At 38.0% G+C, this 25,352-nt stretch overlaps 2 protein-coding genes across 2 annotated transcripts; one reads left to right on the top strand and one right to left on the bottom strand.

Annotated features, from left to right (window-relative positions):
* Positions 1 to 1,164: 1,164 nt before the first annotated feature.
* On the bottom strand, positions 1,165 to 4,532 carry LOC110043288 (mediator of RNA polymerase II transcription subunit 9-like). The gene is made up of 3 exons (XM_020748729.2): positions 4,373 to 4,532; positions 4,011 to 4,138; positions 1,165 to 2,923 (listed from the first exon to the last, which is right to left on the bottom strand). Exons 1-3 carry the CDS (start codon positions 4,490 to 4,492, stop codon positions 2,854 to 2,856), a joined length of 318 nt encoding a protein of 105 aa, XP_020604388.2. The 5' UTR covers positions 4,493 to 4,532; the 3' UTR covers positions 1,165 to 2,853.
* Positions 4,533 to 10,104: 5,572 nt separating this feature from the next.
* On the top strand, positions 10,105 to 21,492 carry LOC110043154 (3-hydroxyanthranilate 3,4-dioxygenase-like). Its single transcript, XM_020748583.2, has 12 exons — positions 10,105 to 10,472; positions 13,247 to 13,328; positions 14,182 to 14,265; positions 14,821 to 14,883; positions 15,652 to 15,695; positions 16,908 to 16,997; positions 17,090 to 17,133; positions 18,328 to 18,401; positions 19,479 to 19,547; positions 19,856 to 19,921; positions 20,341 to 20,423; positions 21,058 to 21,492. Exons 1-12 carry the CDS (start codon positions 10,120 to 10,122, stop codon positions 21,125 to 21,127), a joined length of 1,122 nt encoding a protein of 373 aa, XP_020604242.2. The 5' UTR covers positions 10,105 to 10,119; the 3' UTR covers positions 21,128 to 21,492.
* Positions 21,493 to 25,352: the final 3,860 nt, after the last annotated feature.

Here is a 25,352-nt window from a genome sequence, read left to right on the forward strand (position 1 = left end):
GAAATATTTTTATTCCCTTGATACCATGATCGTCACTTCGAAAATTTATGTGACGTGTAGAAATCCCTGGTGGCCATCTGAAAAATATTGCATTATGTGTGCTGATCAGAATTTTCGAGGTGATAGCAAAATTACACAACATCCAGTATTGCAGGACCTGGTTTCTGTAATTGTACCATAAAAATCTCCCTAGATCTCATATATTTCCAAAAAAAAATTGCCTAAGCTCTTGCCCAGGCAAGAGGCATTCAAAACACTAGAAAGTGAGTACTCACATCAGAGTTGGGGTCAAAATAAAAGAAAATGTGCAACTTGATTTGTCTAAGCAATTTATAAAGAAATATATTTCACTGGAAATACAATCTGGGAAGTGACATTGTATCTTTCCCCAGGATATCATATTGCATCAAATTTTACTCATGGCTTTATCACGCAGATACCCACACTTCATATGTAATAGTTACTTTTATCTTGCAGTCAGTGGTCCATGATAACTTTAGTAAAGAAATTGCAACATAGCTTATATAAACAGGTTGGAAATCAACCACAAGATATGTGTGAACCCCTACCAACACATCAAAACCCTTATCAGTCTAGTAAGATAAAAGCTATTAGTCTGCTCACAGGTGTTGGTGCAATGTACCACAAACTTCCCCATCAAGGGACAGCAAGGGGCAATACAGAGAGAGCTAAACATTTGCTTCACAACCTTTGTTGATCAGCTACTGTGTTATGGTGTCGGTATTGAAATTATTTGGCAATAGCAGCACCAAGAAATCAAGGTTATGGGCTAAACCCTCTTCATAGTAGGGAGGAGCGATACTGCAGTGGTCAAAGTACTTGCCTCCTACCAGTGTGACCTAGCTAGTTTCAGATACGTGATCCAGTCTTATGTGGGTTTAGTTTTGTTGATTATCATTTTTGATCTGAGGGTTTTTCTTTGGGATCTCCAGATTTCCTCTCTCCCCCCGCCCCAAACACTCTTGTTCTGGAACCAGAGGACAAACAGAGGACAAAGGGTCTTTCTGTGGATGAGCTCCTGATAAACCATATTTTTGGCTGATCTGGAAATTTTCTTGAAAACTGCCCTTGTAGCCTAACAGCTACCAACTACAGTCACCTTTCCCTTGGTAATAAGACTCAGCATGATGACACAGGCAAACATCAGTGGTGAACAGAACTTACGGAAAACATTTACCACACATACATTCATATGATTGCCATCAATGATAAGTACAGTTCCATCTGGGAAACACAAAAATCAATTCAATGCTTGCTATCCAGTGGAGAGCTCAATAGACTACGAGTAGTCCCTCTTTCGCCTAGTCCGTTGTGCGTGACGCGAAAGAAATTTGCAAGAAAAAAATGGCCGCACGAAATCCTGGGGGCTAGGAGCGCGCGAAAGGAGGGACTACCGCCTAAGCCCAAGAGTTTGCCCTTTCACAGCCAAGTGATTTTTCGGTGTAGGATTTCTCATCTTGACGTCCTCTTATTATTGCCTGTTATCAATAGCCCCGGGAGATCTGAATAAAATTGCTCTACTCTACTCTTCAAGTAGCCAGGCAAAAACATATGCCATGAGAAGTATATCTTCGTTCAGTGTTCGTTCAGCAAAACCGACTGTCAAAAAAGTTTTAAAAAGAAGACGGCGAATGAGGCCTCTTGTAACGATTTTCGCTGCGTCTAAAAGTTATTGCGAAAATTTCAACAGAGTTTCACCCGAGAATTTACATTATACATTATACATTATACATTATACATAGGAGATCATCCAACTGCGGTGAAATGTTTGCCGATAGCAGCGGAAAATTTCAGGTGTCAAGTGAGAGTCCGGTTCAATCTTTCAAATGGACGGCAGAAAGGCCAAGCTCAGTGAATTTATATTCGCTGACTTAGACAATGCTGTTGAGCGGCGAAATCACTAACACGCTCGCAGTCGGGGTGGGGGCAGAAAGCTTTGCCAAACAAAACATTGGATAAATTTAAATCTTTCCAAAACGCCTGCTGGCAGATTTGCAAGAACATCACGGCTTGCGAAGCGTGATTCCAACGCTTCGATTTGCTCCTGTTCCAAAACATTCCTGTAAGACATCACAGGTATCTCGAATGTTGACAACACGTTGTCAACGCTTCTAACACAAGCCAATCATATTTTTGCGTTGTGAGAGCAACGCATAATTCAAACTCTTGGGCTAGTTAGGCGGTAGTCCCTCCTTTCGTGTGCTCCTTGCCTCCAGGATTTCACGCGGCCATTTTTTTCTCGCGGTTTTCTTTTGCATCTCGCACGACGGACTAAGCGAAAGAGGGACTACTCGTAGTCTAAGAGCTCAAGTGAGGTTACAATTTAAGCACTGAAACTTAATATGAGCCTTCAATATACACCATCCAAAATTTTCATGAAAGCCTTTTACTTAACATTTTATGTATTAAATGTTTCATTTGCATATGTACATGCAAGTGCTTTGGGTTACTAAAACACTCACACTATTAAATTTTCATGTAATCATACATTTCTTCACTTTTATACTACAACTAATATTAACAATGACAACAACTAAATATTGTATGAGTATTTTCATAGATCCTTCCAAAATGAATACTGACTCGTAACAAGGTAGTGAGTGATGCAGTTTCCTTCCATCCCAATTTGAACTCGATGCTTTGTTCACAAGTTCAATCTAATGTATGACTCATCTCCATCTATTAATTCCCAACAATAGCACCTAGGAGTCATAACCTTCTTCTTATCCAAATATAATCAAGACTATCTTTGATGGAGTTGTGTTGATCTCTTGTTTTCTTTAGCCGACATCTTCTCAGCTTGCTACCTTTTTAATAAAAAACCATCTGGCCCTACGACTTTGTCTCCTTTAGGAAAGCTTCTGTAAACACAGGCAGATTTCTGTAATTTCTTAAAAGTTCACTGAAAAAAAATGAAAATACATTTTCAAAACCAAAAACTCATTTGGTTGAACAAGGTATTTTAATTTGACCGTGAAATATTTCCCTGCCTCTGCTGGGAGAAACACCATTTTGGTCATTAACCTCCCCCCCCCCTTCCAGGACATCCAGTTACTCCAAATGATTTACAGTTAGGATGTGCAATGTTGTGATATATTGCTATAATATTATTCAATGCTTTCCCTTTACATTTCTACACCGAAAACCATTTTTGTTCTTGAAATATACACCGGAAACATCAAATAGCATTAATTTAGGAGGTACTAACCACAGACTTGAGTTGATAAAATGGTAAGCCAAACATCCAAGGCAATGGGTGATTCCAGGAAATATCCATACCCTACCACAGGTGGCATTTTCACCTAACCTCCATTGGCTTTGTAAATTCCAAAATGCCCAACCCCAGTTGCTTTCAAAAGTCCAAACAGACTGTTCTACCCCTGATTCCCGCAGAATTCCACTCTATGGAATACCCCCTCTCCCAATTCTCAGATGCAGGGGTGGCTGTTCAATAAGCAGCCTCTTAATAGGGGTTCAACTGTACTCTGTATAGAGCCTTAATAAGTAAAGTTCTCTCTTCTTTCACATGCTTAATGGCTTCTATAGAAGTTACATGACTTCAATGTTGCCAAGTCCTAAATTTGTTTTGAAAATAAAAGTATCATGATTCCCTGCAGGCTTGTCTGCATTTCCTTTGAGAGTCTCAAAACCAAAATATTTTGTACTGATTACAAAGCTTGACAGAGATCTTATGAAGTGACTGATAGGTTGTTGTGGTTGTTTTTTTTTTTACCTTTAGGTGCAAGTACTGAACAGTCATAAACATTTGCTGTACATGTTAATACTGAATAAAACTAGAATTTTTCAGATCTCTCTTGTCCGTAACCTGCGCTCAGGCGTTCTTTTTGTCCCTTCGCCGAAAATAAAGAACACCTGATCGCAGTTTAACTTGTCTGTCGAAGATGAAAGAATTGAGCATACAAAGGGAGGCTTTTTTCTAACTTCTCTTAAATGCTAAGAGGAACACTCTTCTTTCCAAGACGACTCACCATTTCTCGGTGTACTGAGCTTGACACTTGCTCAACATTTCTTTTTGTTCCTTACAGCTCATTTCTATTCCTGGAATCTTGTCTAACAACGTTCTGCAGTGCTGTAACTTTGAGCGAAAACTATTGACCTAAAAGTTTAACAAAAGACTGAATAAAAGGTTTAAATTTTTCTTTACAGATTCCTTTTCACTGGAAAACAAAATGCGATACAGCTATCGACAATTAGTTCAAACAAAAGTTTTAAAAAAACTTTTATTAAGCTTAACTGTTGATAAGCTTCTCGCTCGCATCGTGTTGAGAAAAGTACGAAACGATTTACTGACGTTTTCTCCCAAAGAGATAACAAAAAACTAAAGTACTACCTTTTTTGTAAATTCCTGGGGGTCGTTGGTTTTCTGTAGTGTCTGAATTGTTTCAAATATCACTGGAAGGAGGTTAAATTCTTTTGCTACATCGACTTCTTCCGTTTCATTAGCAGCCATATTGTATTTCAGCTATCTTTCCCAGGCCCCTTTGGCGTGAGCTCTTGTCTCTGAGTTTTCAGTGTGGCCTTCTGATTGGACAGGAAAGATTTGATAGTTTCCTCAAGTGAGGAAAGTGAGGTTGACTTCGTGCCACTCAAATGAACCCAAATGAAGGTAATAGACCTTTATGCCACCCCCCCCCCCCAACTTGATATAACATAAATGTGCAGCTGGTAATCATCTTTTATAAGATAATGCACTGCCTAGCTTGTTCCAAGTACTTCCAAGTCATCTGCTTAGAGGAAGCAGCCACTACTCACAATCTGCACTTACTTTATGGTTCTTATGTTTTGTGAAAATTCTGTGGAATTGGCAGATAAGTGGTCCAACAGTTAGGGGGGGGGGTGTACTCCCAGGAAAATTGGGTGGGGGTGTGCGGCCCACTTCCCAAAACCCTTGCCCTATTTATGACCAAAATCTGTGACTTTCTCAACGCTATTTATGACCTGACCAAAAATTTGATACCCCATTTATGACCAGACCCTTAAATCAATACCCTGTTTCAGACTGCCTTATAGTTACCTAGTTCAGACTGATGTAAAAGGCACTGTGAAGGGCTCTTGTTGATGGTGTTATCGATAATGATGAAAAAGTAGCTTCTTCACAAAATACACCCAATGCAAGACTAGAGTGCAAAAACCATGCTCTTTTAATTTTATGACCAAAATGGCCAAAATCAATACCCTATTTATGACCAAAACAGCTGAAAAACCATACCCTGCACGTACCTATATAGCCCTATAAGGGAGTACCCCCCTTTCCCAGGAGTGGTCCCTTCTGTTTTTTCGTTTTTTTTTCATTATGGATAAAATGATTCCACCTGAATCATAGCTGTGCTCTATTCAGTGAGCATGTTATCTTAAGGGGACAAGTTCAATCTCGTTTCCCTTGACCAGCAGTCGGAAATTGAGAGCCCTGGGAGCAACCATTTCAGGCATGCGCCATAGATGCAGACTACGCAGTGAAACTGGATGGGCAGAATCACCAGAATTCGGTTATTTCAAAATGGTTGCTCCCAGAGCTCTCGTTTTCCGACCACTGGTCAAGGGGAACGAAGACTCTGGGAACGAGATTGGGAAAAGTTAAAAACAGTCAGCCAGTTTCCCTTCCCCCACCACGATATACATACTTTATGGGCAGGTCAGAAGGGACTGGGGTATGGAAACGAGAGAGAGAAAAAGTGGTATTTGTTAAAATTGGCAGTGGGTACGTCTTTGTTCATCTGGTATCGTGACACAAGCCGAAGAATAAGGTAATACAACTAGAAGTGGGAAACAACAGCTCAAAGAAAGCAATTGAGAACTTCTGAATCCCCCATCTTCCCTTTGAAATGAACCTCAAGGATTTCCACCCTATGGGTTGATGTCCACCTTAGTGCCATAGTTAGTAACAGACAAACTGAGGCGCTTGCCTCAGTCATTTTTGTCTTTCCGATTTTGTTGATTTTAGTCTCATAAACAAGAGAATTAAACTATGAACATTGCCTCAGTCATAATTTGTTCTGGCTGTGGCCCTGCACCTCCTCTAAATCTCTGGAGTTTTCCCGACATTTGAACTGGAAGACTGAAAACCCTCAAAATTATTACCCGCTAAATCTTTGAATCCTACGAAAAACATTTTTTCCTGAAAGTCCTTGCAAGCATTTCATTTGAGTGGGAGAAGAAATACAAACAATATGCTACTGCAATCCAATTAGCCCTGCTTTTATTAAACTGCCAAGCAGTTGAGCTGAGCACACAAATCTTTAAAACACCATTTAGGTATTTTTAAACACCCGACATAGGAAAATTCACATCCCAACCCGTCACACCCTCGGCGACAATTGTAGGGAATCCACAAAAATCAATGCTCGTTACTACGCGAGTAAAACTCACCCGATCACAGAACAAAACACAGCAAACAACAATAAGATAATGCCTTTAATATACAATGAAATCAGTCAAATACAATGGTATTATGCAGCCGAACTCCGTACTCCATACGGAGTTTACACGCAGATTTACAGAGATTTACAATAATTGAGCTTACTCGTTTGCAGCTACATTGACAAGATACATTTCCATGTACATAATAACGCTTCGATCGTTAGATCGTGGCAAAAATAAAGAAAGAAATTTGTCATAGACCTTTTCGATATATTCACTCGCGGTTCGTGTTTTCATTTCGCTTTCGCAGAAAATGACGTAGAAAGAAAATGTTTTACCTCTTTGGGCGAGAATCCCTCAAATGTTCCAAGTTTGAAATAGCGATCGCGAGACAAAAAGACCACGGGCCGCCATATTCCTTGCTCACTTGCCCATTTCCAGTTGAAGCGAGTTTCAAGTCAAAGCGGATCTCTTTCATCAGGACAAAGAAAATCGTGTGTGATTAGTTCCAAGAATGGCACAACCACCGCGGTGTAAGCCGGAAAACTCCAAAGAAAAAGTTACAGCGAATAATATTAAAAGCAAAACAAAGCGATCGCGAGTGATACCCATAGTCTCTTGATCTTGCATTCCAATTTCATACACAAAGACTTTGTGTGCACCGCTTGTCTAGAATAAAGTACAAGAACTTCTCTCTTTAAACGGGTTTTGGTTGCCAGGAACTCCTGTAACGAGCGGGTCTTCTCGCTGGATTTTCTCCACGTAGGTTTTCAGTTCGTTTGCTGCCTCAGACACCTTGATGCGATTTACCTTCAGTTCTGTTCTTAGTTGCTCCACAGTCACTCTTTGAAGTCTGAGGGTCTCCGTTGTAGTAGCATACGACATTGCTGCAAGATAATATCACCAGAACTTGCTTGACGCCTTACGAACGTTTCAATCCTCTCTGATCTTTCGCTCTCAATTCAACCCAAAGCCTCCGCTCAAACCTTGACAATCTGATATTCAACTCGCAAGGTGAGAAGTGGGTGAGGTTCTTACCGAGCATGAGCAGTAAACAACACGAGAAAATACGATTATTTCCGGCCATTTCGGAAATCATCGGCCGCGAGCCCGATTTTGAGGCCATAAATAAAGACGAAAATGTCTGTTTTGGCCATTTTAGTAAACGTTTTCAACCTGGAATATTCATGCCGTTCTACCAATCAATTCAATAGTTTCATACCATAATTAGAGGGTATTGGGAAAAATCGACATTAATCTAATGTTACAATAATGATAATTTGTCAAGAAAGCTTTCATCATTTGTCCCTCTATGTAGTTACTTGCTTACTGCTTATCTTCTTCAGGCATTGGCAATGAGGTCGTCTGATACAGATCGCATGGTACCATTCATATCATGGAGGTCGGCTGTGATTTGTGTCTTTTGATCCTTCATTGTTCTGCCATGAAATTGTTTCCTCAGCGGTCCACTGTTGTGCCATTCTCCAGCTGTTGATTTTTTGTAACCATGGGTATCCACAATTTGGGAATTTTGATTCCACTATCTCGGTGATGTAAGAGTATTTTTCAATTGAGTGTCGTAAAACCAAAACCAAAGTAAACACTCTAGCCAATCACAAAGGACACAAACAATCTAACAAACCAATCAAAACTTGAAGTCAATATATGCAGTTGACCCCAAAAGAAACGTGCAACCAAGTTACAATAATATTGGTTTTGGTTTACTTCTGATTGAATGAAAAAGTGGTGCATGTTTTTTCAGCCAAAATTGTGCCATAGTAAAATGCAAAACCAATTACTTTTAGACACTCAAGTGAAAACCACTCTGTTAGGGTTAGGTCTTTTAAAAGAGTGGATAGACCTCTTCACCCAAATTGTGTACCAATGAGGGTCTTGATCAATAAACCTCACCTCATTCCAAAGTGGATAGAGGTCAAACTTGTGAGTATGTACTGAAATGCTGGAGGTCTTAGAGTTAGTACAGGCATGTGAAATAACAAGGTTTAGCTTTTCTTGACTGATTGCTGCATGATCCTTTCTCCCCCAGTTTCACCAAGGTAAACTTTGCCACATTCCCAGGGAATCCTGTAGATTATGCCATCTTGCTTGGTAAGGTAGACAGCCTCCTTTGGTCACCCCTGGATGGGTTGCAGAATGTAAATTATGGTGTGGTAGCACTGGCAATCAAACTTACCTTTGAATATCTTTCTCACAAGACAGCTCTAATAGTATCAAAGCAAAGACAAAGTGGAAGAATCAAAAGGGGCTGCATGGCATAGTTTCTGTCAAAATGTCCTCTCAAGTAAACTGTGAAAATTTTGTATACTAAGAGCAAACATTGACCTTCTCTTAAACAATTGCAGTTTGCTGGAAACTTTTTAATATAAATATATTTTGGATAAAATCAGAAATAAATTTCCCCCCCTGTTAATGCAAAGCAAAACAAGACTTCACTGACAGTAAACTGCAACAAGATATATTCCAGATTTTCGATACAACACTAAAACTGAACTAAATGCCACAAATTATGACACTATTGAATGCAACTTTAATAACCAACTATGAACTCAAGATGATTATTTCACTCCAACTTTTCACCAAACCACACCTCCCCCCTACCCGTAAGCACAGACAAAGTGAAAACAATGCTAGCAAGGTTGTTCAGCTGGTTAAACTTCACGAGGTTAAGGATATAAAGCACATATAAAGCATATATTAACATATTTATTTTTGAGCTTATCTATTTGATCTACATTTCACAGAATGTTGGCTTGGGAGACATCCTTTTATACCAGTTGTACAAATTGACATCATCTGCATAAATCTCAAAAGTGGCACCACAGTAGGCCTTCCAGTAATAAATAAATAAAGTGAAACCGGTTCTCCGTTGCTAACCAATGGCTTTTGTTGACAAGAAGTTAAATACAGCAGTTTCATCCGGTTGCAAACGTAGATGTGACTCGCAATAAAATACACATTACCAAAGAAAACGTTTCGAATCATAACAGATCAGAGGTTCGAACATCACTTAATCATCCATAAGAAAGCTGAGGTCCAGAGTGAATAGAGTACACATACAGAAAAATATAACAACCATCTCGCCACCATATTTGATCATGAGCCAAGAGTCAAATAGAAACTGCTACTTATTGAAAAGCATCCAAGCCAACGAAACTTCCTCCAGGCTAAAATATAAGACACGAAGATTTCTCTTTGTACGGATTCACCGAGCTGGAAACTCCAGTAACGAGCGGGTCTTGCTGTAGGTTCTGTTCGACATACTTGCAAAGGGCAGCTGCCGTCGTCGATACCGGTACCCTCTCCATGTTGGCTTCTGTGCGTAGCTGTTCCACGTACATTTTGGTCACACTTGCTGGAGCAGCCATGACGATCTTCCAGTAAATGGCAATAAATCACCGAAATCGACTTCACGGAAAATTGAGGAGGAGGTTTGTACGTTTGTAATCTGCAATGACCGAGCAAAATGTGTTTCAATAAAAAGACGCTTGAAAGGGCATCAATAAATAATGACTTGGTAGCCTGGCTTTTTTTGGAAAATTTGGGGGGTGGAGAGTAGAAATTTTGTTGGTAGTTTTTCCCAGAAGCTCTCAACTTTGACAAACAATAAAACTCATCATTTTTGATCTGAGATTAATATTTCCCTTATTTTCCTTACAAATTCATTATTTTTAGTTCCTTTCTCCATCTGAGGAAAATTCTATGACATTTCAGTTCGTGTCAGCGTGGACAAACTACTTTACCCCTCCCCCGGTCACCATCTCCGATTACGGCCCCCGCAAGCCTGGAGTTAGTTCGCACCAGTCGTCTCTCCGAATCGCCTCGCTCGCTCCATCTGCCCAACTCAGTGTCAGGTCATCCTCCAGGCCGTCCAGGGATTTCACTTTTTGTGAGTCTCGATTCTTTGTCACCATGTCCAAGAGAACGGGAGAAGAAGGCGGTGAAGAAGCAGTGACTAAGAAAATCAATCCTCAACTGGGAGATCCGCTCAACATGGTGAAGTGGATCGAGGAAAACAAAAGTTCATTTCTCCCGCCAGTTTGTAACAAGCTGATGTGAGTATCAGAGTCAAAGTAAAATCACGAGCAGCTATTTTCCACGCTTAATTTTTATTTCTCCAAAGTGTTTCTCATGTAGAGAATGTTTTTGTTTTATTTCAGTAGGTCGAATAATCACTCTGAAATCTAGCTCTGTTTCTCAAAAGTACAACAAACTGGCGTTAAGACTAGGAAGCACACTCAGAACGTGGAAAAATTTGTTTTCCAAATATGCCTGCATATATTATCCTTTTAACAAGCTTTTGTCTTATGGAACTTATAGCGAATAGAAGCTAGTGGATTAATTAGGGTGCAATATTACAAATTTGGGGTACAATATTACCTACATTCCAGCCAGTAAGAAGGTATTATGGTGCCATTTCTAAAATAATAGCACAATATCATTGCTAATTAGAATGATCTTGCACATCCGGTCAATCAGCGGGTATTGGACTTTCAAGAGTTCAGTTAATTGCAATTCAATTGTTTGGAATTATAAAGCCAAGCCATCAAATATTACTGCTGTCAGTAAAAGGGAAGACTGGTTTTTGTGGCACTGCCTCAACAAATATAATCATAACTAGTGTACAGTGAGAAACCGCCATTGAGTGGACCCTAAATTAAGAGGACCCCCTTAATTATGCAGACACTTAAGTCTGTTGATGAAATTCAGGGCAGGAGAAAACCCAGGTCTGATTGCCCGGTCTTGGGCTAGTGAAAATAGAAGTTTGGTGGTCTGGTGGGGAAGTGAAATTAGTCTCATTAGTCGTAATATATTGTTAGTGATAATTTCCAGTCAAAAACAATTTCAAACTTAAGACTTCCAGATGAGCAAAGCAATGAGTTGAAAGCATGGATTAATTTAGAATTCAAGCATACTTGAATATAAACAATGCCTGGTAAATGATGCAAATGGACAAAGCATGACCATCGCATACCTATTGTAATTGGGCAAGTGATATTTTAGTGGGGGCAACTGAAAACTGAAATGCACTGACCCACTGGACAACTGGATTTCAAATTTTTTTTCTTGCCCTAAAATTAGCATGTTATATTTGCCTTGATAGTGAACTCCTATTTCAGTGGACACCTCTATACTATTAAAATGGACATGAACACTAAAATAAATATTATTTTGGTAATTTGTATCCCTAAGCGATTCTGGAATGTGCAATGCAATGCAGCATTGGAAATCGTCTTTGAAAGAGTCAGTTGAAAAGTGACTGGTCACATTTGATGTTTTCAGTCTTGATTAATCTTGCAGAGGACTTTTGTTTCAAAATCACATAGAATCGAGTAGTGAAATCATAAACATCAGTTAATTTTTCAAGTTCTTGACGGGTCACGCAAGACCTTCTTGTCACGGATCTCGAGGAATAATAAATTTCTTAAATTCACATTTTGAACACTGAAAATACTGAATCAGCTAATCGCGCATCACGAGAATACTGGCCTGCAGTGCAGGCGTTATTTTGGAGCGGAATGCTAAATAAATCAGTTTTTCAATACCGTCATCTTGGATTGTAATTGGATGCTTGACTGGTAGAGGATTGGTGCAGAGGTGGGGTGGGGGGTGGGGCAGTTGGCAGTCTAATACGCAAAATGTGCACTGGCCTGCCCAAAATACGCCTGCACTGTAGGCTACGAGAATACCCCTGTGCGACCCTCTTTTAACAGGTCATGCATACAAAACCAAGCAGTGAAAGATTTATTGTCCAGTCTGAGTATTTTCAAATCAGAAATCTCTCATCTAACTAAGCTGATTGTTTTGCTGTGCTCTGTATGCTATTTTGTTGAGTGAGCTGAAATGGATAATTTTGGTAAAACATCTTGACACAAATAAACATGTGCAACAGTTTAATTTTCTCCGAGTTATGCTTCTTCGAGGAAATGGAGTATAACTGTTGAATCTTTGACGTCATACAATACTAAATTCTCAACTTTAGACATTTCTCAAGGCTGTTGTTTAATATTTTAAGTTTCTTTAAAGGTATGGGTAATTATGATAAAACATCTTGATACAAAATAAACATGAGCAGCAGCTTAAATTTCTCCAAGTTGTGCATCTTCGAGTAAATGGAATATAATTGTTGAATCTTTGACGTCATGCAATAGTTAATTCTCAACTTCAGAAATTTTTCGAGGCTGTTGTTTAATATTACAGTCAAACCTGTATTAGGCGGACACCCTCAGGACCCGTTCTAGTGTCTGCTTAATACAGGGTGTCTGTTGAAAACAGGTTCCCTCAGAATTCATCTTAAAAGGGTCATATTAATGTTCATCAGTATCAAAAGACCTTGAAAGGGTCAAATAGCATTCTCGTAAATGGTCAAGAACTCTGAAATACGGTATTTCCATAAACAATGACAAGTATATGGGGTAAAGCGATTTAAGTATACAGTAACAGTATCTATATTGATTGAATCATGTGAATGTTTGCTAAATCAGACAAGAACAAAAGTTCTGCATTTCTGTGATAGCTCAGTTTGTTGACAGACTTAAATGACCAAGCTACTAAAACGTGGACAAAAAAATCATGCATTCTTTTTGCAGTGTCCGTTTGATAAGGTTTCTAACAATTAAGAAATGACCATAAAAGTCAAGTTTAAGGTGTCCGCGTCTGCTCAATAGAGGTGTCCGTTGAATACAGGTATTTTTTACAGTGAATGTGGGAAAAGAAAAATAGGACTTGCTCTGCTGTCCGCTTAATTGAGGGTGTCTGCTTGACTGAGGGTGTCCACTTAATATGGGGTCCACTCAATACAGGTTTGATTGTATAAGTTTCTTTAAAGGTATGGGGCAGGACAGCTGAAGGTGATGTTTGTTGGTGGACCAAATGTCAGAAAAGACTACCACATAGATGAAGGAGAGGAGGTAAATCCATAAATATAAGTAATAGTGTATAATTGACAACAAAACATGGAACTCAATTTTAACAGAAAATGTAACATACTGTTCATATCATATGCTTGAAAGAAAGCACTGAATCAATACCACAATTTGCATTGAGCTGTTTTTCATGCCTAGACTATTGTAATTTAACAGAATTAACACATTTCATTTTGATGGTGTCAGATCAAAATCATCACTAGATAGAGTGGTTTTCATTTAAGTGTCAAAAAGTAATAGGTTTTGAATCCTTGCTCTACAAGATTGGCTTGAAAAACTTGCGGCACTTTTCATCCAATCAGAAGTAAACCAGGACCGATGATGACTAGTTAGCAAAGGCTTTCCCGCACTTTGAATCAGCTGCATGTAAAATTTTACTTTGTGTTTTCTTTGGTTGTCTGTGTCATTGAATGGGATTTGTTAGTCAAGAGTGATTTTTAAGACACTGAATTGAAAACTGCTCTAAAGCCTAGAAGGCTAATAAGGTTTAATATTACTAGAGTTAATCAGAGGAAAACCCTATTCCCCAGCAAATAGTGAGAAGGTGCAGTTGAGTTGACTGTTGCTTGTAAAAGATGAGTGCGGCCTTAAACTATGTATTTTGCCAAACATTTTGCCAAACAGGAAAACCTTGTTTTATGTATTTTAATTTGATTAGCATGCAAAATGTTCAGAATAAATGAACTTAACAAATCCTATGGCAATTGCATAATATATACTTTCAAATAAGTGACATTTTGAGTCAAAGAATTATACTGAAATAATCATTTTATGTGAATTGCCTTATAGTAATATACATGTAGCTTGGTAAACATTAATTATTTTAATGTCTTGATAGTTTTTCTACATGGTCAAAGGTGATATGTGCTTGAAGATTATCGAGAAAGGAAAACCAAAGGATGTGATTATCAAGGAAGGAGAGGTATTGGTGACATGTTGAATGTATTGCAGTGTAAACTTGTTAAGACATGAATGATCATTGCAGTTTTGTATAGAACTTAAAGCAGCTGTGAAATTAAAGCCTAAAAAAACTATAGCTTGAATGAAATTGAAACCCATGACCTCTGCGATTAGTTATGAAATACTCAACATTTTTTCCATGTAGAATTATGAAAGTGTTCCCTAGAAAATGTGGGAAATGGTATTTCTGAGTCCCTAAAAGAAAAATTTCCTAGATGGGGGAGAGGTGGACATGACTCCGAACAGCCTAGCAGCTTGCACCTTTGGTGCTCATGTAACTTTCTCTGCAGTGCTTACTGTATGGACAGACACACACAGGGGTAACAAACAAAAAGAGAAATACTTATCTACAGAGATGTAACAAAAGAACTTTCAAGCGAGAGGGTCTGAGAGAGAACTTAGATAATTAAGCTTTTTTTTTTTCTAAGACTGAAACAGATAAAAGCTGCTGAAAGGATTATTTGTAAACCGTTAATCAGTCATACTACTGTTCATTAGGGAAGACAATTTTTTTCAGGTGTTTGTACTTCCAAGCAGAGTCCAGCACTCACCTCAACGTAAGGAGGATACAGTTGGATTGGTAAGCTACTCTGTGATTTATTGCAAGGCTGTGGTCTAAGAGAAATTTCAAGGAGCCCAAAGGTTCCTATCTATGAAATCCTGGTTGCCCAGTACTTAAGCTCATATGTAAAAAGGAAGTTTTTGCAAAAGTTAGTAATCTGTGGCACCCGAGTGCTTCTAGAGCACAACGCTGTAAATTATAACTTGCCATCTATGTCAAGGGTAATCTTGTTGGGAAGCTAAGTTCAGTAGCACTTTTAAGAATTTTTAATAATAATTATTTATCAGATCTGTTTTTTAAGAGGCGTGAACTTGGTGCATGGAAATAGGTGCCTACTTCAATGTGATCTACATGAATTCCATTGTGGTTGAAACTGGTCTTTACTCAAATGTATTCAATCATGTCAAAGATCCAATCCAAAGGGGGAATATCTTTATACCACTGGAATCAGATCAAGACCATGTTAGCCTAGTCTATCTCTTTGTCATATTATATGGTGGGTGTAGTGCTCAATTTATATCTGTTATCTGCTTGGGAGAGAATGAAATGTCATTCAATTCAATCTTAATTATCATCTGATATCTATCATCAGTGATTATGGTTGCTGCCAATATCATTCTGTCATGTAATAACCTTTGAAAAGTTTAGTACATACATTTTAAATGTTCTTGGGAAATTGTTGGGAAAACAGGTTTTGTCTTGATGGACGTACTAGGTGGGACTTATGCCCAGGCATTTATACACAGTGATTTTAAACTCTTATTTAGATTGAACCCTTAATCTTAGGTCATTGAACGTGAGAGGCTTCCAGAGGAAACTGATGGGTTGAGGTATGACAGGGCCTGAAAATACTTCCTGTTCCAAATCACTGAAGAACTAGCTACTCTCCATATCAATATAATTATCATTTTATATTAAGAAATAACCAAAAATTCGTATTACAGTTCTGTAACCATTTATAGATGCAATTTTATAAACAGTTATGATATCTCATTGTTCTGTTTTGCTAACAGGGCTCCAAGACTTAAAAATATGTTAATAAAACATTTCACATTTTCACATGTATATATTGATACTTCTATTATCAGAATACAAATCAAAGTACAGTAAATGAGCTTGGTACAGTAAAAAACTGCATGTAAGAACCTAGTGGCTTAAGAACCTGCTGGCAGAAATTTGCCATTTTAAAACCTAAAAATATAAGAACCTGTTTAGCCAGGCAAGATCAAGCAGGTTCTTGTACTTGGATTACGGTTAAATTATGAACTCTTGTTATTGAGGCAACACTAGATATACACTCTTTAATCAGTTTTAGCATAATACAGTTGTGAACAAATTCTGTATATTTAACCTGCGGGGGAGGCGGGGGATACTTTGAGAAAAATTAGGTGGGGGTGTGCAGCCCGCTTCCCAAAACCCTTACCCTATCTATGACCAAAATCTGTGATTTTCCCTACCCTATTTATGACCTGACCAAAAATTTGATACCTTACATGTATTTATGACCTAATCCTAAATCAGTATTTTGTTTCAGACCTGCCTTATACTTAGTTCCTAGTTCAAACTTATGTTAAAGGCATTGTGAAGGGCTTTTGTTGATGGTCTTATCGATAATGATGAAAAAGTAGCTTCTTCTAAAAAACACACCCAATTCAACACCAGAGTGCAAAAACCACGACACCCTATTTTTGACCGAAATGGCTAAAATCAATACTAAACCTATTTATGACCAAATCGGCTTAAAAATCATATCCTTTGGGGCTTCACATACCTATATAGCCCACATGAGGAGGTACCCCCCTCACCCCCAGGATATTTAAGGACAAAACCAAAGGTTTTTTTTATTTTTCTGGCGATCAACGACTTAAACTCCTTCATAGAGATTAAGAACCTAATTGAGAACCTACTTGGCCTTAATTGCCAATAAGTACCCCAAAATACAAGAACCTATTTTGCCAGACTTAAAAAAATGTAGGTTCTTACACGCAGGTTGTACTGTACTTTGCAGCTTATTACTGTGTTAATTTTCTAAATATTTACAGGTATTTCTGTGAGGATGGTGTATCACCCCTTTGGGAAAAATGGTTCCACTGTGATGACCTTGGCACTCAGTTGGGTCCAATCATTAAGGAGTAAGTTCATATTATATTGCTTGTTTGCTGGCTGTTTGTTCTAAAATCTGCAGTGTTGATGGCGTAACTGTTCTCTTGTTTTTACTTTTTAGGTATTTTGCCTCGGAAGAATATAAAACAGGAGTCGCGACCCCTGGTTGGTTAAGGGATTATATGCTTTTTTATATTTGTATTTATTTACATTGCAGTCTGTAGCTATTGTAAGTTGTAACTCTTCTTGCTAACACTGGCCCTTGGACCCAGCCCTAATAACCCTGTTTAAGGTAATTCCATCGAAATAGAACTAACAATAGATTTTCTTTCAAACTTAACCTGTTTGCTGCTTATATCAAGAGAACTTAAAATTTGAAATAAAAAAGGGGGATCCCCATATTCGTTTAGGAGCAGGAAGACCTTCAATAAACCCCATAATTCCTGAAATTGTCTCCTTTAAGAAACGTTTATATTTGAACCATTCACCTTACGCTTTAAGAGAGCAGCAAAATAGAAAGAAAGTTAAGCGAGAAATACAACAATGGATATATTGCATAAATGTTAAGGAGCAATTTAATGTACATTTCAGGATAAGGGCACTCATATTTAGTCGACAGGGATACAATATGTTCCAAGCACACAGTGTCCTGGGGCCACATATTATCTTGTACGAGTGGTGGCTATGCTCTCATTTTCCATGATAATTTTTTTCTCTGCAATGGAAATTGGTCCATATTCACAGCATAGAAAGATGGTGATCTCTGCATTCAAACTAAGTAAAAAAATTGTTAGGTCCCAGTACTCGTTTCCAAGGAAAAAACAATGATTTGTCTTTTGCAGGCCAAGTCGTTTAGAAAAAGCCACCATTTTGTATATCTTGTATATGTGCACCCGCTCGTGAGCACACGCTAATGACGCAAAAATCGTGCACAGTAGGGATGCGCAATGCAATTCTCAGGAATCACCTCAAATGCCAGCAAAAACCTACTTACAATTTCCCATAAGCAACCTCCCTAACCCGTTTGGAATTTTCAAACTGGGGTTTTCCTTTGTTAGTAACAATGCTAGTTGCATGTTTTAAGTTCTTGTAAGTTGATCAAGTTCTACCTTTTCAGCGGTGATGAGCATGGCTGTTTTTGACAGAGCATAGACCGTTTTGATGAGCATATACTGTTTTTGATATATTAAAATTCAGCTCGGCAGTGAGGCTTAGAGGACACAAACAAAGGAAATTGAATGACCATGCATGTTTATTCATTTCTTTTGTTTGTGTCCTCTAGGCCTCACTATCACTAAGCTAAATTTTAATATATTGAAAGTGGCCTATTGATGGACTGGCATGTTTTTCAATCCACAGAAAACATTGCCAAAGACCCGCCTGTTAAAGTTGATCTAGAAACTGAAGTCCATGAACCCTTTTCACTGAATGAGGTACACATGTTATCACATGTAATATAATTATAATTGTCAGCTTTGCTACACTGAGAAACATGCATCACTGATGTAAATTGAGGTAACAGATGACCATTGTCCAAGGTTGTGTTCATGGGAGAGACATTTTGCTCTCATATTCTCTCTCCACCAAGGGGTATAAAATAATGGACTCCACAGTATTGTTAGGGAGACCCTACAGGTGACCTTGATTTTCTCAGTAAACAACTGTAACTCTATTTCAAAGAAAGATAACAGAAATGCACGACACTTGAGTTCTCTGAACGACTTATATATGATCTTATATTCATTTTTTGTTATGGTTATACTCGAACCATCCCAATAACAGTCTGTTGTAAAATATATAAAGTTTTGATTATATTAGCCATGCTTTGATTGTGCGACTAGTAGGTGTTTTGTGTGAGCCTCGGTTGCAGGTTGCAACATCACAATACACTTTTTACCTTTCTTTTGCAACACAAATAAAAAATAGTTAGCTTATTTTGGCATCACCATATGGAAACCATTGTATTTCAAAATGAGAACTAGAAAGTCCTCAATTAGCAGAATCCTTAATACAAAGACAATTGACTAATTAAAGTTGACCCTTGTTGCAGTCATAAATAAATATTATTATCATCCATTACCAGTGCTGTTGCGGTCATCTTCTGGAAAAAAAAAATCATAATTTGTTGTGTTTTGTGGGAGGTGCAGTGCCCTCAACCCTGGTTAGTGCACTCGACTCTGGCCCAAGCAGTCTGAGTGCAAGCCATGGCTGGGGCCATGGTGTTGTGTTCTTGGGCAAAACACATTACTCTCACATTGCCTCTCTCCATGTTGGAGTATTAGTGATAGGTACCGACAAATTTAATGCTGGGTGTTACCCTGCGATGGACTCAGCATCCCATTCAGGGGGGAGTAGAAATACCCCTAACCACTTAATGCTACAGAAATGTACCAACCTGATGGGTTACTTGGCCTAGACTTAACCTTACCTGTGTAAACACATGCACTTAAATATTTTTATCTCAAAGAATAATAGTTATCATGCGTGTTAATCTGTTCAACTACTTTTAGTGGATTGCAGAAAACAAAAATGAAATTGAATGTGGCACAAAAGAGCTCTTTGGCAAAGGAGAATTTAAGGCAAGTGTGAGAGATATATTTTGCATCATTGTCAACATTCCTTTTTGTATTTAAAAATGTTTTGTTTCAACAGCATTTATCTTTTATACAAACAGCCAGTTCTTTTGCCATAACTCTGTAGAAACATGGTATATTTTCTATAAATTGCACTCAAATAATCTCATCAAAACAAGTATCAGTATTGTTTTGCAGGACAGAATGTTCTCTGGAAAACCCTTCCTTTTCCTGCATGTAAAGGGTCATCTGTGCTTTAATCTTTCACTTCAGCAAGGTTTCACAAATTAACAACAATCTTTTGTGTTTTGTAGATAAATGTTCATGGTGAGGGTGAACAGTGTGATGAATGGCAGGGAGAAACATGGCTTCTTCAAATAGTAAGTGCATTGATCTATGCCAACTCCTTGATCTGGTCTCCCAGATACAGACTGAATCTCTCAGTTTCCTGTATGGGTCACCAAATCTCCTGGACAATGCGAAGAAAAGCGCATATTCTGGACATTTCAGACATATTTTGGTTGATGTTTGGCATTTTGGGCAAAATTTTTTTGGAAATTTGATGGAGTTTTGTGGTTGAATTGGTGGAGCTCAACAACTTTTCAATTTCATTTTTAGGGTCAAGAAAGTAAAATTGGGTATCTCAAGGATTTCAAGTTTTTAGGGTTGATATCTCTAACTGTAAGTGTCAACATCACAGATACATATATTCAAATGCTTTTAAGCATTTGAATATAGTATTTGGGCGTTAAAACGCCCAAATATGGTGTGTAGTTAACAGAATAATTCTTTTTTCCAGGAAGGAGATGCTAGCGTGACAGTCAACAGTGAAACAAAGACACTTTCCAAAGATGATGTCATTCTCATTCCATCAGGTTCCAAGTAGGTGACCAAAGTTGTCTTCACACCTATTCAGTCACATGATTTCTGCTGTGGTGATGCAATAATAATGTGTTCTGCTGATTTTCCCCAAAAAATTATGCTCAAAATTCCCCAGCAATCGAATAAAGCCCTTTAACTGTCAAGACAACAATACACTGTCAGTTTGACTCCCCCAAAAAATTCAAATCCACTTAATTTAGCACACACCAACAAACATATTGCAACATTAAATTTAAACTGTTGAAATTAACCAACAGCCACACACACCTAAAATTGAGAACCAATAAAAACAAAGTCTATACTTGCATGCGTGCCGGGGTGTAAATGTCAAGTTCATTTTAAGTTTTTTTTTCATTTTAAGGTCTCAACAACATGCCTTAAACAATTTCTTTCTTAAATTCATGTATCACATATCTTTTAGTTGCTTTTCACACATCACATTTTGTACATAAACCCTTTGCCACCCACTCCATTAGCCTAAAAACACGGCCATACCTTTGCCTCTTGTTTCACCCTCTAAAGAAAAAGAAAAGCCAGAAAAGTTACTATACTTGCAGGCTACAGTTGTACTAGTACATAGGCTTGGACCTCATGTAACACATGCTCAAATGTAATATGTTATCTCTCTTTCCAGATACACTGTCAAAAGGTCAAAAGATTCCATAGGTATGAGTGTTATCATGGACCCAATGGCCAACAAGTGAAGAAACCATTGCATAGATACTTTCATTACACCCTGTCCACTGACCTCAACACTAAACCAAGAGCATGCAATCCTGCAACAACAGTTGCATTATTTATAGACAATTTTCAACTTGAAGAAAGATAAATTTCTTAAGATCATGAAAATAATGATTAAAAAAAAAACTGAAATAACTTAACTTGGGAAAAGGGATTTGTGTTGGGTTTTTGTTCAAATCTGTCAGGGATATATTTTTTTATGAAAAGTATACTACAACATTTTATTTCTCTCTTTGTAAAAGAGTATGTGATATTTTATTGCTTGCTTAGACATGGTCAGTAGAGATTAAGGTGATGAAAAAATAAAGAAAAAATATTGTTTTGTCTTGTGTGATATTGCGTTAATTTAAAAAAAGACTCCATAAGACTAGATAAATGTATTGCTTGATCTGTATTGGTGATTGTGATTACGTCAACCAAATAGGTGTCTTCACTCAAATGCCACTGACAACCTGGGAGTGTACAGGCTGGTGTTTAGGACAAAAAACTATGGTAGTTGCACTTTTTCATCCAGTGCACCAATTTGGAATTTCCTTCTGCTAGTCAGTTGATATTTTTAAAAACAGACTTTTTATTGCGTTCGACGAAGTGGAACGCAAACCTAATTTTGACCTGTGGCTTTTCAGAGTTGCTCTCCCTGTGCACGGTTCTAGGCTGAAAAAACCCACATTCCTGTAAGGACACCAAAATGGCCACCCCGCTTGATTTTTGCAGGGGCATGTCACGGCCAGTAAACTGGTACCGTTTAATGCTAAGACATGTGATAAGACATGTGACGAACATGTGAGTATGTGAGCAGGCCATCTGAGCTCGTCTTTCCGATGGATCCTTTTTTGACTTCTTTCTGTTCAGTCGCCGTACACCTCGCTATTATGTGCTCTGAGCGTTAGATTTTGGCGAATTTAAACGCTTCGATGGCAGCATTTATCGCAATCTGAGGGAATTGTCCTTGTTTATTACACGACTTGGCTTTGGGATGACAACCGTGGGAACAGCTACATTTTGATTGCATTTGTTGATTAGTTCCAGTCGCGACAGATAGCTCAGTCTTTATCCGGTCGAAATTTTATTGTTTGGAATCGGTGGAAAAGTACTCTGAAGGCAAGATCCATAAGACTACTTTATTCATCAGGGGAAATACTCAAATTAGTCGCGAAACGAGCACGCGACTGCAAATGCTAGCTTAGAATAATGTACGTAATTTAAATATTCTATGAAACTTGAGAGACTACAGAAACTGACAGCGTCACGCAACGTATCAACAAATCGTGACCTCTTCACTAGCATGGACTTTGACACTATGCATATCTGACTGTAAAACCTCGGTTGCTGCTGAAAAATGTTGATTTTAGCAGTAGACAAAGGTTGAAAGTGAGCTAGTGAAATCATTTATTTACGATATATAATTATTGAGTTATTTTTTTGTAAAAAAAATACCTCTTAGTCGGCGCGTCGGGTATGTTATGGACGGGTCAATGGGTGAGTGAGTGAGTGAGTGAGTGAGTGAGAGATGTATGTATGTCACACCAATCAGATTGGATCTACTATGAACAGCCAATCAAATTTCTTGTTGTAAAGGTAAATGGTACGTGAGAAACACAAGGTAAGTATAAACACAAGGACTTTGGTAATTGAAAAATAAAGAGTGACGTGTATGTTGTCGGTTTGTGATTTTTAGTCCGGTTTGGAGGAGAGTGTGACGGTTACATACGTACATTGGGCTGTTTTAGAGTGCATAATTTTCAGTGAAATGGTGGCTAGTTATGAACGAGATGAGTCTTGAGTTTTGAAGCAGTTCATGAGTAGTAGGCAAATGGCACGAGATTTTTATTTTTAATTACAAAGGGTAACTTGATACTTTTGTTTTTCACAAGGAGTTAATTCAATTAGAGGTCACGAATCGTCGCTTTTAGTTCTTAGGACATGTTTTAGAGGAGAGGTCACGAATCGTCGCTTTTAGTTCTTAGGACATGTTTTAGAGGAGACGAGACTATTTAGATTCGAAGCAGCTCTAACGTTTACAATAGTAAGTGCAGGTAACGATTGTTTTGTTCTTATTGCATGCAAATATGACGAGATATTTTTATTTTTTAGTTACAAAGTGTAATTTGACACTCTTGTTTTTCACAAGGTAGTAAATTCAATTAGAGCTGACGAATCGTCGCCACTTGTTCCCACGAGATGTTTGCCATTTTTAGTTACAAATGGTAACTCGACACTTTTGTTTTTCATATGGGAGTAAATTCAATTAGAGCTTACAAGTTATCGGCTATTGTTCCCAGGATATTAAACAAAAAAGAGGCTTTCCTTTCTAGAGTGTTTTTACGTCTCTGCAGTAGCAGTTTAATATTTTTATTTGATGAGCATTTTATGACATTCTTTTCAGTCCGATATTTTTAAAGGTAAAAAGTATGAAAACTGTTCAAATGTTCTTTGAAGACTGTGTGGCACCAAGTTAAAGTGCAATTTAATTAAATCAGACTTTCAACGTGTCAGAGAGGTCTTTTTCTCTTTCTTTAAATTTTCGGTGAAGTAGTGTTGTTGCGTTGTGTTGTGTAAAAAGAGTAAACTTACTACTCGTATAAAATGCGAAAAGTTCTCTTAACTTGAGTATTTTTGAGCAAAAATTCCTCTTGGGGGCTGGAAGGGCTCCCGAGGGGGTACTCCCAGAAAAATTGGTTGGGGGTGTGCGGCCCGCTTCCCAAAACCCTTACCCTATTTATGACCAAAATCTGCGATATTCCTCACCCTATTTATGACCTGACCAAAAATTCGAAACCCTATTTACGACCTTACCCTCAAATCAAAACCCTGTTTCAGAACTGCGTTATAATTAGCTCCCTAGTTCAAACCAATGTTAAATTACCGTAAACATATAAATTTGTGAAGGGCTTTTGTTGATTTTCTTTTCGATAATGATAAAAAAAAGGCTTCTTCTTAAAGCATACTCATATCAAGGGTAGAGTGCAAAAACCGTACCCTATTTATGACCAAAACAGCTGAAAAACCATACCCTTTGGGGCCGCACAGACCTATATAGCCCATATAAGGGAGTCCTCCCCCCGGGGGAAGGGCTAAGTGATCGGTGAGTGAGGGAGTTATGCATGTGCGCGTGTCAGACCAATCACAGTGTGGGTTGTATCAAAGAACGAATAAAATTGCCTGTTAGAAAATAAGATGGTATCTACATTAATCTGGAGACGTGTCAGATTACTGTAATTTGTTCAGTCAAACATTTTATGGCTTACTATTTAGTTATCTTACCATTACCGATGTAACATCTTATGTACATCATAAACTCCCAGTTTCTTTCTTGCTGTACATCGCAACCAAAAAAACTTGTCAAATCAACCAAATCATTACTGTAAACAGTTCCATGAATGTGCCTATCTCCGAGACTTATAGTTCACAAAAAAAATAACTCTTGCACGCCTTGCGCGCCTATGTTATATTAAAGGGAGAGCGTCGAGCGCACTCTCATAATCTCTGATTTCTACTAGTTTAATCTTTAAGCAGGCCAATCTTGTTCTTCGTTTAGTTTTTACATTGCAATTAATTATTGTAAAGGACCCTTGATCCTAAATTATTACTATTTTTCTAAGAGCATTGAGATTTTTTATGTAATGCACTAGAAATAAATCATTATTATTACTAGTCAACTATGCATTACTTGTACTGGCACTTCTCATCCATACTTATCCTGTTTTAGAAAATAGCCGAAAGAGATACGTGCACTCAGTGGTTTAAAACCTGTTTCTATAACTCGGTGGAAACAGAACTAGCATGAGCGGTTGACGTAAAGATGGTGCAAGAAAACAGGATTTACATCTTGATGATCAGGGTAAACAAGTTGTTTTCTTTTTTTGTCACTGAATTTTGTAAAAGAAATAGAAAACATGTTCTCCATGTTTCTATGAGTTTTAGTATAATACTACATGTAGCGTTCAATCACAAAATGTTGTTAGCTGATGGGCTACAATTTTATGACAAAAAACGGGCAAGACAGTGTTTCACTACATTTCCAGACACCTTAAAGTTTGTCAAAAATACTCTGCTAAACATGATATTTTCAATTTTCTTCTTGATGTTTGGAAATGTGGTCAAACTCAATATATTACCTTTGCTTGAAAGGCTAGTGAAAAGTTGGCCAAGTAATATGATTGAAGCATGGTAATTATTAGTGTCAAT

Source organism: Orbicella faveolata, unplaced genomic scaffold (genome assembly GCF_042242905.1).
Source record: "Orbicella faveolata isolate gen_17 unplaced genomic scaffold, um_ofav_v1 contig_24, whole genome shotgun sequence".
NCBI lineage: Eukaryota > Metazoa > Cnidaria > Anthozoa > Scleractinia > Merulinidae > Orbicella > Orbicella faveolata.